The 15323-nt window shown below is 35.1% G+C and overlaps 1 protein-coding gene across 1 annotated transcript in view; it reads left to right on the forward strand.

Moving 5' to 3' along the window:
* Positions 1 to 15323, forward strand: part of CSMD1 (CUB and Sushi multiple domains 1) — a 1143868-nt gene that overhangs the window by 1091164 nt on the left and 37381 nt on the right. The window contains exons 51-58 of the mRNA XM_087916392.1: positions 479 to 673; positions 1332 to 1505; positions 6321 to 6494; positions 9495 to 9668; positions 10460 to 10648; positions 11361 to 11534; positions 12119 to 12301; positions 14824 to 15000. Coding sequence (XP_087772518.1) covers positions 479 to 673; positions 1332 to 1505; positions 6321 to 6494; positions 9495 to 9668; positions 10460 to 10648; positions 11361 to 11534; positions 12119 to 12301; positions 14824 to 15000 — 1440 coding nt within the window. The remainder of the gene's footprint in view (positions 1 to 478; positions 674 to 1331; positions 1506 to 6320; positions 6495 to 9494; positions 9669 to 10459; positions 10649 to 11360; positions 11535 to 12118; positions 12302 to 14823; positions 15001 to 15323) is intronic.

The raw sequence follows: 15323 nt of genomic DNA on the forward strand, positions 1-15323 counted from the left end.
ACAAAGAACTGAACAGATTACATTAAAAACATTTGAAAAGAATTGCCATGCAGTTTAAACTTTCATGAGATAAATGCATTGTTAAAAATTGCACCTGCATTACTCATGAGGCAAGAATTTACTCTTTTCTGTAGTCTCTACTGAATATAGAATAAATTTGGCTGTGATCCTAAACATACTACAATATGCATCAAAGAACAAGACCGCTTCATCACAACATGTTTTAAATTTTAAAATGAGCAATTCTTTCTAAAGGTTTTTAAAAAATTGCAAGAATCGTGAATATCTAGTTCCCATGTATAACCTCTATTAGGTTTTTTTTTTTTTTTAAGCAACATGATGGGCACTGTAACATGCAGCTGAATAATGTTTATAGCACACTCAATTTCACAAGGAAAAATCTACTGGCATCCAGGTAATGGATGAGAAACAATTTCAAAAAGAAAACCCTAATGCAGGACTTTTTCTTCTTTCACAGCTGTGATTTGCCCCAGCATTGAAAGTCGGCTTTCAGAACATATCATCTGGAGGCTGATTTCGGGGTCAGTGAATGAGTTTGGAGCACAAATCATGTTGAGCTGCAGCCCTGGTTATTTTTTAGAGGGGCAGAGACTCATCATGTGTACAACTAATGGAACTTGGAGTGATACTAATGAGAGACCAATGTGTAAGGGTAAGAAATCTTTATTTGTACATTGTTCAGTTCTGTTTAAAGATAATTATCATCAATATCTCATAAAGATACTAATATTTTGTGAAATCCTGCTATAGATAGATGGTAGGTAGATAGGTAGGTAGGTAAGTAGGTAGATAGAGATAGATAGACAGACAGACAGATATCACACTGTTCAGTTACCTCTAATGATGAATACAGTTTTTAAATAGAAATGTCTTACATGTATCAGTACATTTAAGTTGAAAACCCTATTGAGAACTCCGTATGTATATATATTTATTAACAAAATTTTGGATGTTCATATCAAGACTTGTTTAGTTCTCAAGCAGAATCTCTTTTTACGTTTAGTGCAAGCTGCACTATTTTTTTGTTAAATCAAACCATACAAATTTCATAAATACATATATGATTTTATAACTTGATTTTTAAATAAATGGTTCGTTCAACATTTGCTATGTTAAAGATTGTGATAATTCTCTTTAATTCACTTTTTTCCTTCTAGCTCTAATTAAAAAATGGAAACTTCAAAGTGTTCCAAAGTTGTTGTTATTTTGTTTGCTTAAGATTTCCAAATGCATCCATGTCTGATCTCAAATGTTAATTTATGAGCTTCTTATTGTTGCCATACTGCAGTTACTTTATTTTCCCTTTTCAGTTATTTCTTGTGGAAGTCTTCCATCTCCACCAAATGGAAATAAGATTGGGACCATGACAATTTATGGAGCCACAGCAATCTTTACCTGTAACACTGGATATACACTTGTTGGATCTCATGTGAGAGAATGCTTAGCAAATGGACTTTGGAGTGGAACTGAAACACAGTGTCTTGGTAAATATTTATAAAGAGTTGAATTAAAATATTTGAATAATACTGGTAGAACATCTTGGCCGAAGGATATTTTTTCATATTGAACTTTTTTTTAGGAAGTGACGTTTCCATTAAAATTTGGGAATTCTCACCATGTGGGCTTTTTGTTTTGTTTTTAGCTATTCAGCTTAAGGCAATGAGATCCTTTAGAAAAATAGCAGACATTTCTCAAAAAAAATTCAAATAATTCATTATTAGCAAGTTACTAGGCCACAATGCAATTGATGACAGAATAATGTTGATTAAACTACATGGCTTCAACACTAGCAGTTAACAAATTTTGTGATCAAGGCATTTTTCAAAAATAATTTAAAAAATACAATAGATATTAAGGGGCCCAGAATATACAGAAGTATTTATTTATTTACCAATGTAGAGGCTTCCCAACTCAAATGCCCATGTATCTATTACATTAACAAGTAAAAACAATTTAAAAGGAAACAGAACATAAGCACCCAGCAGATATTCTAAACAACAACTTACAAGGCTAAACTACCACTCTGCCCCAAGGCCTCAGAAAAGAGTCATGTTTTCCATGATTTTCTGGGAGCCAAATGAATTTGTGTGCGGAGTGGAGGAGAACAAGATGATACTGTCCCTGAGGGCTGGTGGTGTGACAGAGAAGGTGAGCTCCCTTGGTCCGAATAAATAAGAGATCTGAAGCATGCCTACTCTCTCAATTTCTCCAGTTATGCAGAAACAATTAGAGACCTGCAATGCAGCTGACTCTGTTTCATCCCATCCAGACTTGCATAGCTTGAGCAATATGGAGAGCCACCTTGGAGAAGCTGTGCATAAAAAGTTACAGAAACAAAAGCAGGCATGAGCCTGGGAAGCAGAGAAAGTGTGAGACAAATCTCAGGTGGTTCCACCTTCATTCAATGGACCATATATTGATGATAACTGAACCTAAACCAATGGTTAAGGTCATTCTGCAGATTCATAGTGTTAAAAAAACATGAGTACATTGAGTCCTGAGCCCAACCATAAGGATATTATGATCAATAGTGCTGAAATCTAGTAAGAGATCCAAGAGCTGTAGGATGGATGCATCATTCCCATCCTGTCTCCATCAAAACTCATTGGTGTGACGAATGCTGTCTCAATAGTGTTTCCTGGATTGAAACCAGATGAAAAGAGATCTGCATATAAGTTCTTCCAGTATTCTCTGGAATGGATATGTTGTCCAACCAGCTTCTCAACAATCGTCCCCAAAAAGTGAAGTTTGGAGACAAGACAGAAATTGGTCCAGTGACAGCTTCTTAAACCTGCCATTTTCAGCTACTTGGGTTATCAGTCTGTATTTTATAATCCCAAATCATCTATGGGCAATTATCTGTTTTCCATGACTAACACTGCTGCTCCTGGAGACTAAAGATGAATTCATTAAGACTTTGAGAAAGAAAATGTATCTATTACCTACTGTTATCACAAATACTGGAAAAAGTATATATATAAAAAATTAACCTGTTGATTTGTCATCTGATGATATAGATTTTTGAAGAAAGAGTTTCAACAGATAGTCATGAAATATAGGCCTATTACATGATCAAGTTAGAATTAACAATATTGATTGCATTATGAGTTAAAAGATAAAATCCAGTGATATAATTCTCTAGTTCAATTGGGCACATTCCTAAAAGAAACTTAGCAAATCCAGTTATGAGGCAATAATGCTACTTGTTCTAAATATAGTCTGCTAAATTGGAGGTTGTAGAAAAGACTAAAATTCTGCTGCTAATAAATGGAGATTTGTGTGTTTATCTGATGCCATCTATCTGCAATGCTGTATAATTCTCCCCTTTCATTGAAGCTTGAAGGAAGGCCTGAAGTACAATAAAATTTCACTAGCTTTGTTGTCATTGAATATTTTTAAAGAACCTCACTAAGTAGAAAATATATTTTCCAAGCTAATTATTATTAGAAATAGAATTTGGAAGTGAATTAATTTCCCTAATTAATCAGTTTTGTTCCACCTGCAAAGCAAAATCGCTTCAGTAGATTATTTATGATTTTTTTAAAGGGGGGGGGATCAAGCAAAGATGTTAATTTTTAATTTATCTGGATTTATTATAGATGAATTAGCAGTTTCTATCAAAGGATACTACATAAAACAAACAAGCCACAGTGAAAAGTGTCTGTGGCTATTTTAATCATTGAAGCTGACATCTTCTAAAATCTGTATCATAGTCATTGAAATTCACCAACAAAATAATTTAACATTAGAATGTCAGTTTAAATGTTCATTTCCAAATTGAACTTAATAAATCAGTGATTTGTCATTGTGATAGGCATATTATATCCAGGGGTGGGATTCAAATTTCTTAACAATCAGTTCTGTGGGTGTGGCCTAATTTGTGGGTGTGGCTTGGTGGGCATGTGACTGAGTAGGCATGGCTTGTATGTAAATATTATAAATATTTATGTAAATATTGATTTTTTTTATTAAAAAAGGGCAACTTTTACCCAAAAGCAGACAAAGCAGGCAGGCAGATTGAGTTGCTCACAGAACCACAGAATTGCTTAGAGATCTATCTATCTGCAATCGGCTACCTGAGTCTGCACTGGAAAGCTTCAGTCCTAAGGGCTCTGCTTTTAGATTAGCTAGAAAGCAAGAAATCCAAGGATTTCCCGCTGTCTCGTTTATCTAAATCTCCTGGCAGAGCAGAACTGAATCTGATAGTCAGGAGAAGAAAAAAAAGGAAAAATATCAACTTACCAAACCAGTCAAGTTGGATGGCTCGCATGCCAGGTAAGGAGTGAGTGGGCAGGGAGGGGCAGAGCCAGCCAGTGGAGTGATTTGCCAGTTCTCTGAACTGGGGGCAATTGTGTGTGCAGCGTTTGCAAGAAATCATCAGCTGTGCCACCTGACAGCTGACAAGCGCTGTGCTCGGGTGCACAGCATTTGAAAATCCTCTTGTTTCCTGCTTGTTCAGCCTCACCTGTGCCACACAAAGCAGTTGAGGAGGGAAAAGCAGGGAATAAAGAACAGCCTAGAGCCCAGGCAGGCCGGTGGGCCAAACACCGAACCAGTTAGGTGGTAGCTGCTCTTCGCAGCTACAGGTTCTATAGAACCGGGCCGAACAGGTAGCATCCCACCCCTGATTATAACTTAATGGCTGTTTTTTTTAAAAAAAATTCTGCCCTTTTAAAAAATACTCATGTACTATGAAAAATTAATGATAGTCGTCACAATTTAATTCAAGTATCTGACTCACAGAACAGATGCATAGATTTCATAGCTAAATCTCTTTCTCTCAACACTGGATCAATAGAATCCATTTGTATGTATCATGTGAAAAATGGAAGTGACTTGTTTTTTATATATTATATTATGCAAACATACTAATTACAGTTCATAAAATAGTTCACAAAATACTTTCCTTCCTTTTTTTAAATCTCACCAATGTTTTATTGGTGTGGATTAATGGTGAAGGGAAGGGAGTTGGAATGAGGGATTCCTGTGCCTGTTGCAATATCAATTAATCCAGAACTCCAAAACCTAGGAAGTAATTCAGATAAGGAAAATCTTATAAATCACCTCATTTTAGTTTAAAATTTCTGCTCTCTTTTCCCTACATTCTAAGATTGGCTGCATTATTCAGTTCCCCTTCATGCTAACTTTCTATATTTTCTTTGAAGCTCAACAGTCTTCACTCAAAAGAATAATAAATTTCAATTAGCAGATTCATTTTTATATTATGGTAAAATCATGTGTGATGTTTATGATCTGTGAAAGGCAATGTATTTTTGCAGATCTTTTGAAAAGATAATTTCAATAGTATATGATTTTGGTTAAAGTATAATGTCAGGTAAAATAACTGCTGACCTTAAACTTGAATAAGCTAATAGTTTTTTTATGTCCCCTGAAAGCATTGTTTATATGTAGACTGCTTGAAATACTTAAGGCGTAATTTGGCTTGATTAAAATTTACATATCCTTTGCTGTATTGGCTTTGCTTCTGGAATTCCCTAGACTATTTAGATGTTTAATCCCATCAAATTCAAAGTGAGAGGAAATTAGTAAATCTACCAAATGCTATGATGTGTAACTGAAATGAATCAATTTGTTAATGGATATGCTTCCTAGCTTTTCTTTTTCAGATCAAAATATATTTTGAGTTAGCCTTAATCCTGAATGAATACTTAAATCTAGTATATAAATACTAGACTTAAAACAATTTAAATGTCTTGTGTCTTATTTCCATAAAGCTGTGTTTGGAGGTATGTGATTGTTAACTTCCACACAGGTTTACTTTTTCTTTTTCCAAATTGGTCCCTTCCCAAAGAACATAGATTAATGGCTAATGGGTTGTGGAACAATAGTAAAAACCAGATTAAAGTCCATCTCCAGCCTTGGAAGCTCACCTAATATATTTGGGCCAACCAATCTTTCTCAGGTAAACCATTCTGTGATTAGGAAATTAAAGGAAAAATGTTATTTATACTTTGTTGAGTTTCTTAAGAAAGAGCAGGATATAAATAAGTATTCAAGGTGGATTTTACCTTGTCGCTAAACAAGATTAGTTTTAACTATATAAAGTTACCAAACTTTTTTTTATGACAAATGCATATCGGTAAGGGAAAAAACATTGCAAATGAAGAACTAAATAACTCATCAGGAACATTTTCAGTTTGGTGGATTTATTGCACAGTGAAGAGGGCAAGACTGCCTTTTTGTTTAATACTGTTATCAATTTATGTGTGGTTTTTTAAATCTGTGGCTCAGCATGTGTGTGAATTCATTGTTTCTTTTTTATTTCCTTCTTATTTTAGCTGGACACTGTGGTTCTCCAGATCCAATTGTAAATGGTCACATTAGTGGCGATGGTTTCAGTTACCGTGATACTGTGGTCTACCAATGCAATCCTGGTTTTCGACTTGTTGGCACATCTGTTCGAATATGCTTACAAGATCACAAGTGGTCTGGGCAAACTCCAGTTTGTGTCCGTAAGTGATACTTTTCATCTGATATGTCCTAAGCACATAGCTAGGTAAACAATGATAAGACATAATCCTTTGCACGTAATGAGGGTCACACATGTAAGATGAAGCATTGATATAGTTATATTACATGGGTGCAATAATATTCATTGAGAGCTGCTGTTTCTGTTGCCTAGGTCTAGCAGAGAAGTATTTTCATCTCTCATATAAGACTATGCCATAAAATCCAGGCTATAACTCCTGCTGTTCTGCAAGCAATTCCATAATGTATGAGTGAGCTGCTAATGTATTTGACATACTTCAAAATATGATAAAGAAAGTCAAACAGCCCTGATACTCTATACTATTTATTTCAGATAAAAAAAGCCAGTTCAAATATTAAGTTGAATGTGTTCTCTTTAGCAATAGCACTTAGACTTATATACCACTTTGCAGGGCTTTACAGCCCTCACTAAGCAGTTTACAGAGTCAGCCTATTGCCCCCAATAATCTGGGTCCTCATTTTACTGACTTCGGAAAGATGGAAGGCTGAGTCAACCTTGAGCCTGGTGAGATTTGAACTGCCACATTGCAGGCAGGCAATAGGCAGCATTCTAACCAATGCACCACCGTGGCTCTTTAGTATCTCCATCACTCCCTCCTTAGACTATATAGAAATAGTAGGACACACAGGTAATCCTGAATTTATGACAGGTTTGTTTGAAGTTAATTTAGTGACTGTTTGACCTTAAAACGGACCTCCTCAGGCTACTTACAACCTGCATTCACATAACAGCAATCTATGTTTTTTTGCTGGAAGCTGACATTTACTCCCAGTTTCTGGCAATAAACACCCATTGCAGAAAATGGATTTGCTTACAATCATCGTATTCACTTTATGACCATTGTGTTCACTTAACAATCACCACAAAATATCATAAAATTAGGCATGAACACATGATACAGCACACTTAATGACCAACATGATTTACGGCCAAATTTCCAGCTCAGTTATGGTGGTAAATGGAGGACTACTCAAGGCAGAGGAAGAGAGAAGACATTTAACTTTTAGGTGAACATTACATATAAACAGCTACATTGTATTTATAAGTTGTAACTACTCACTGAAATGTTCCATACGGTTATTCACAGTGTCTAAAAGAATTATCTTACAAGGTGATAAGTTTAAATGATAGACATATTTGACATAATATAATTCATATTTAATATGTAGCTGTTAAAGTAGCATACTTTAAGAACTTGATATTTACTTCTAATTGTCAAAATGCATAATCATCTAATTTGAAAGTTATTAGTTTATTCAAAGTATTTAATGCATCTGCATTGATTTGGCATGTTGATATGAGGTATATACATCAGGAATACTATATTTATATTAATTATATAAATATTAAATAGAAGTATGAAAATGATTTTATATGAATGGTAATTGTAATTATCCCAGGCCACAATAATTGTTTAATCAATTTCTATGTCACTCAGTCATGAATCTGGACAGCTCACATAACATACCAGCTATTGTAAAAGACTCCTTTGCATAAGGGCAGTGAGAGAACTACAAAATAAAAAAATCATGGATTTTTGTTTTCTGACTTTCCAATACAACAGTTGCAGAGTGTTGATCTATCAAGAGGTTGACAATGTGTGACAATAGTAATGATGATGTGGTAAGACTAGACACAAGGTCTAAGACCTTTTGTTTCTAAAAGGCATCACAAAAACAGCATCTGTCAAGAGTAATGAGGGGTGTAAACAGGACTTGACTGAGTGGAATATGCATTTGCCGAAAAATACAATAATCTAAGCCCAACTGTCTTCACTATTGTAATTTTTACTGACAAACTTAATCTTATATTATAACACCATTTCAAATATAATCTGTTCTGGCAATTTTTCAAATTATAGGATTACTGCTGAAGAACATGTCAGGTAGCAAAATCCTTACCATGTTATTACCCAATGCAGATTATTCAGGACAATTGATTTTTCAATAGCTATCAGTTATAATAGCTATGACTGGAATAAGTATATGCAAAGCAATGTGCCTCCAAGTATCAGACTGACATTATAAAAAAATAAATGAAGGCAAAAGGCGGGGGGTGGGAGATCACTGATGATTATTATACTTTTGGACTGACAAATGAGAATGCTGGCTAGCAATATAGTGTGATTTGGCAAGGCAATATTAATGTTTCCATTTTACCAATTTGATCAATGAGTAACATGCAATAAACAGAGTACTTCTATTTATTACATATGAAAATTACTAACCAAGAATTATATCAGATAGTATCAGTCTATCAGGAAATCAGACATCACGAGCACATTAGATTGTCCCCACTTTTCTGCATATTCCTTGGATCTGACCTCGGGGTTGTGAAATTCTCTGGAATATCTTCCAGGGATTAAGAGCTTGCAACAGAGACTGGCACCCTGTTATGGACTTTTTGTGTAAAAATGAAAAAACTTGTGATTTATGGTTTTTATGATTAAAAAGCATAGATTGCAGAAAGATGCACTATAATGTAACTTTAGAGAAAGAGGTTAAAATATACGTACCAGCACTTATAAACTGCTGTGAAGAATATCGGAACCACCTTTTTATATCTTTTCTTCTTTCTTTTCTATTTTTCTTCTTCTGATTTTTGCTTCTGACTTTATAGTAGTTTGTACTAGTTGTTAATCTTCTTGTATAAAAGTTTTAATAAAAAAATTATGAACGAAAAAGAAGTGGGTACAGTGGAAAGAGAAAAATTGTTGCCCAATCAGAAAAGTCAGTTTGCATGACTTTGGTTGAAGTCAACAATTATTAATCATTTAGAAGCATTTTTCAAAAGTTTTTTTAAAAATGCAGCTGCTGCAACCCAGTGCTTTGTGTCAAAATGAGCTCTTTTACTCACCAAAAAAATTAAATAAAAAGGACAATAACATGACAGCATAGAATTTATCCTGAAAACAAGTTCCTGTCTGAGGTTTGCTTACATACCTTGAAATTACTTTCAACAGCAATCACATGTGGCCATCCAGGAAACCCTTTGCATGGTGTGACCAATGGCAGTGAGTTCAACTTGAACGATGTTGTCAACTTCACCTGCAATATGGGATATTTACTTCAGGGCGCCTCCCGAGCACAGTGCAGAAGCAATGGACAGTGGAGCAGCTCTTTACCTACTTGCCAAGGTAAGTCAGTTATAATAGGATCAGTGCATTACTCTATTAGTACATTACTCTAGTGTATTGCTTTATGACATGCAGTTGCAAGTCCCAGATTCCAGGTAGGAAAACATTTTCTGAAGTTGGATTTGTGTAGTCTTATTTATGTCACTAAAAATTAAGGTTTTGATTTTTTTTCCCTCATATTTTGCATATATTGGCAACTCTGTCACAATGAGACCTAGTGCCTACTGCAAACTTAAATGATACTCATAATGTATTATGCAAAGTACACAGTCATCTGCAAAATATAATAAAAATTCATTGTATTGCTTATCTTTCTCATATTAATATTGTACAAGGAAAGGTTTTATTTTAGTTATAGTTTTAAACTTTAGAACACTTGGAAACAAACTCATTTTATTAACCCACACACACACACAACACCCCCCCCCCCAAAAAAAAAAAAATCCCCAAAAGGACCAAATTTTTGTTTCAAAATATATTCTGAAAAATTATTTTGGAAGCCCCAAATTGTCTACCTGTAATTCTTCTTCCATACAAAGATTGGCTCCCAACGTCTTAAAACACAGATTATAGTACTGGAACAATATTACTTGTTGTCACTTATAAACAGAACTAAAAGGGCTGTTATATTGCAAACCATAGAAAGTATTTTGATTGCAATGGGGAGGGAGGGAGGGAGGGAGGGAGGGAGAAAAGGCTGCATTAAAGTGAAAAATTGGAGCAAAGGTCATAGTGTACTGGTTTTCTCTATCTTCATTACATAACAAGAAAACTTATCTCTGATTTTACAGTGGTGAACTGTTCAGATCCTGGCTTTGTGGAAAATTCTATTCGTCATGGACAGCAGAATTTCCCTGAATCTTTCAAGTATGGAAGCAGTGTGATATATCACTGTAAGAAGGGGTTCTATCTTCTAGGATCTTCCACTGTAACATGTAAAGCCAATGGTTTATGGGACAGATCATTACCCAAATGTTTGCGTAAGTATCCAACAACTGTTTCTATTTTTTTCATCAGAAGGCCAGAAATCTCACTTATCACAGGGATGCATGTGAGCTATTCTTACAGTGAATTCATTGTGTGACAAATTTTCTTTGTTTTAATTTTCATTTCATACATGTTTTCCCACTCACTTTATTTAGAACAGTAAGTTAGCAAGGACATTCATAGACAATACTCAAGTAATAGAGAGTAAACAGTTTGATTATATGAAATTGTTCACTGCAAACAAGTAATGGGGATAGGAGTGGAGCAGTAGCCTAGAAGTGGAGCTCTCACCTCGCAATCAGGAGGCTGTGAGTTTGATCCTAGGTAGAACCATATATTTCTTTCTCTGGGCACAATGAGAATATATCTGCTGAACAAAACTACACGTTGGTGACAGGAAGGACATTCAGCCATTAAACACTCTGCTAGCTCCATTCAGTAGCCCAGACACCACCGCACAAAGGATTATGGGTTAGTTAAAAGGTGGTGATAATGATGATGATGATGATGATGATGATGATGATACAAGTAATGGAGATCAATTAGTGGACTCAAGTTCAATTAGTAACTCAATTAGTAGATTCAAGTTCTCTCATCTGTTCATTTTCGCTTTATGCACTGACTTAATAATTATAAACGTTTTAAAACTGTGTTGCTATTCTTCGACAAATGAACACTTACAGTACTTTCTTTTGTTTATCATAGCAATATCTTGTGGACATCCTGGAGTCCCAACAAATGCAATTCTATCAGGAGATAAATTTACATTTGGATCTATTGTTCAGTATTCATGCACAGAAAGGCAAACTCTCTTGGGAAACGCTAGTAGAGTGTGCCAGGAAAACAGCCGCTGGAGTGGGACACTCCCTCATTGTTCAGGTAATTTTGGGAGGGATCAATTGTGAGCTTCTAACATATTTCTAATGTTCATTTGCTATTAGAAGAAGTTTCATTATTTTAATTAACAAAAATTGCTTCCATGATTGTTACTCCTAAACTGGGTGAGTGGATCCAACCTATCACAGGATTGACATCAGAGCTCTCTGTCCAGAAGAGTGCGGTGCTAGGAATAGCTAAGATATTGTACAGAACCTTAAATTCTGAGGCTTCTGGTAGACAATTCATGATTGAGGAAGACAAGGATCACCCATTGGAGTAAGATGGGAATAATGATATAATACTTTCTAATAGAAAATCTGACAGGCACCACAAATTTATATTTTATACAAAAGGAGCTATATGATTGGCATAATAGGTAGTTAGGGAATCAACTAATTTGGTGTGTTTTAAAAAAGTTGAAAACAAAGCTAGTGTTTCCAACATTTTTGAATGTGATTGCAATTCAAAGTGAGCCTTGATATTGGAATCAAAACATAAAACTTCTGTTACTACAGAGGTCCAAAATGAGTCTAAAATAGTGTAGACATCCCAATTTTGAATATAATTCTGTTCATAATTTTTAGGAAACAATCCAGGATATTGTGATGATCCCGGAATGCCCTCTCACGGGTCTAGACTCGGGGATGAGTTCAAGATCAAAAGCCTAATACGTTTCTCTTGCGAAATGGGATATCAGTTGAGAGGTTCCCCAGAAAGAACGTGTCTTCTTAATGGATCTTGGTCTGGGTTGCAGCCAGTCTGTGAAGGTTTGTAATAGCAATAGCAAGTTGCAACTCATGTGATTGTATAAATATACTAAATCTCTTTGGGAGGAGTGGGAGGGGAGTGAGAACTAAACTACTGTACTCTCTGTTTACTCAAAAATAGAGTTTCAAATATATTTAAATATTCCTAATCTCATAATTAAATACTCTTAGTCTCATAACCTGATTCTTAATCTTGATCTATTATGTTCTAAATGTACCCAATTCCACATTAATTGTAATTAGGAATTTGTCTTCTGCTCCAGGTTTTACATACTGGTCCAATTTCATTCTTTTGACTGTCAGGGACAGCAGAGTTTACTATTATAGTGAGAAAATTTTTTCCCCAAAATACATTTGCATCTCTGCAAGAAGAAAGAAAGAAACCTAAATATAATATAGGCTACCTAAATATTTTTCTAAATTTAGTATTTTTATACCTCATATTAATCAATGTATAGTTTATTCTCTTTATGTGTGTGGGGGGGAGGATATGTGGACATCGAGATAAATGTTGAAATCTAATGCAATCTACCTGCTGCCCCCTATTCCATAGCAAACAAAACTTTGGTTTATAAAGTTGGGGAAGAGGACTCTGAAGCAGATAGGGAAGGCAGAGGAAAATCCCCAATCCATGGGACAATTCAGCATGAGACAACTTGCCATGCGACAATTCAACATGGGATAATTCAAGAGAGGGAGAAGTAAATTGCAGCAGGCCTTGTCTTGCTTTAGGTTTAAACCTTTTCAAGTTAGATGTCCTTGAGGCTGGGGTGAGCCAAAGTGTGGAGCCCCAGCAACCTGCCAGCCAATCAGCATTTAATTGTCCCACGGTGAATGGTTCTGTGACACGTTAGCCATAGAGAGTTGTCCTGCAATGAGTTGGCTTGATTCACAGCCAGTGGACACTTATGATCACTGGGGTGTTGTGATCACCATTTGTTCACCTCACAGCCAGCTTCAGAGAAGCAATGAAAAATCAGGCAATAGATTTCTTGCTGAACAACCATGTCGCTTAATAAGAGAATTGCTGAACCCAATTGTGGCCCTTAAGCAAGGACTACCTGTACTATGTTTCTTTGTTGTTTATTAATCTAATGGAAAGTTTCTGAATGAACCAGTGTACTATATTATCAAATTTGCAACCTTTTAAGCTAGGAAAACAAAAGACAACAGTAGTCACACTATTCCAAGAAAGGCTGCTTTGACAATGCTTTGAAAATTGAATGTAGCTGCAAAGTGCTTTACAGATAAATGAATAACAAATCTTATCTAGTTTAACATTGCTGATGGGCAATGTGAAAGCATTTGCCTTAAGATAGTGAAACAGAATAAGAGAATGCTAAGGACAATTAATAGAAATGTGAGCTGAAGGGAGCTTTTGCTCTGGATTCAGATTTTGTCCTTCACTCACTTTTCTTTCTCCTTCCCAAAAGTATCTTAGTATGCATTCACCCCACATATAGAAATGATTATGACCCTCTCTTATTTTAATTTATTACAAACACCTGTTCTTCTTTCCTGTCAGCAATCGATCTTCTTATAACTTCTTTCCTACCAGTAAAATGTAAAGTTCCTTCATCTATTTAATTGATATGTAGTAGTTAAATACTATGTCTCTGAACATTTTCATATGTGGTACAATAGTGTGCATTGCCAAGTCTCTTGTGAAAATATGTATCATTCCTAGATATTATTAATTAAACAAAAATTCCAGAATTATATTTGGATGCACATGATAGCCATTTTCCATTTCTCTCAGGTGAATTTGTTTCCTCAAATCTTCACCCAATCCTCTCTCTAACACTGGCATGTTTTCTTTTGACTCGGCTTTATTGTTAAATGATTTTTTGTTTTAGCTTTTCTTAGAGCAAATATAATTGGGAAAAAAATGTATCTTCCCTCCTGTCATTTGTTTTACCACAGCAGAAATATTGATGGGGAAACTATGAAGCATACTCTTGAGACAATAGACTAGAGTTGTAACTCTTCCTAAATTGGAAATTGTTTGATTAGGAGTTATGCAATATCAGAAGGAAGCTGCTGTATGTCTGAAAATAATCATGTGAAAAAACATTGCAAAGAACCTGAGTTTATTTTAATAAGAACTATTGTTCCTGCAACCTTAAACACTAAGTATTGATTGAACAATGGAGAATTACTCTAATCATTTCTACGATATATCCTGGGAAACAAACCATGATGTGTGGCTTTGTGTGTGTGTATATAAATTTTAAAAGATGGAAAATATTCTAGTGTTCTGAATAAACCCCACTGCTATTTTTCTGCTCTGTGCTTAAATATTTCAAAATCCATTTAGAGAAGATCACTTTCATCTGTAACTAATGAGTTATTATGATTCTGTTAGCCCATTCCAAACATTTTTATTCATGTATACCGTACACCCATTAATGACTGCAAACAATGGAAAATAATTGTTTTTTTCATGTTTTTAAATGTATCCTCTTCTAATAGAAAATAAGTTTACTTTCTTTTGCTTCTCCTGCCATCTTCACCTTTGACAGCTGTATCTTGTGGAAATCCTGGAACACCAGCCAATGGCAAGATAATCTATAGTGATGGGATTTCATTTTCCAGCTCAGTTATCTATGCCTGTTGGGAAGGTTACAAGACTTCTGGCCTGACAACTCGCCATTGTACAGCCAATGGGACATGGACTGGCAATGCCCCAGACTGTACAGGTTGGATATTGATACCCTGTTTACAATATACTTCAATATTAAAAATAGCATTTGCATGGAAAGAAAAATCATGATAAATTAAGTTTGTTATCATGTGTTCAGTTTGATCCTAGGCATGTTCACTTGGATGGAAATCACATAAAATTTAGTGAGTTTGCTTAGGTACTCAATGTTAGGTACCCAATGCTCTAGCTTAATATATTCTCTAATCTAAGCCACATAAACATAGATTGCATTTATAAGTTGTTCTCGATGTACAATTCATTTAGTGACCATTCAAAGCTACAACAGCACTGAAAGAAGTGACTTATGACTGTTTTTCA

The sequence above is a fragment of the Pseudonaja textilis genome, chromosome 1 (assembly GCF_049901715.1).
Source record: "Pseudonaja textilis isolate UNSWEBS1 chromosome 1, rPseTex1.2, whole genome shotgun sequence".
Lineage (NCBI taxonomy): Eukaryota > Metazoa > Chordata > Lepidosauria > Squamata > Elapidae > Pseudonaja > Pseudonaja textilis.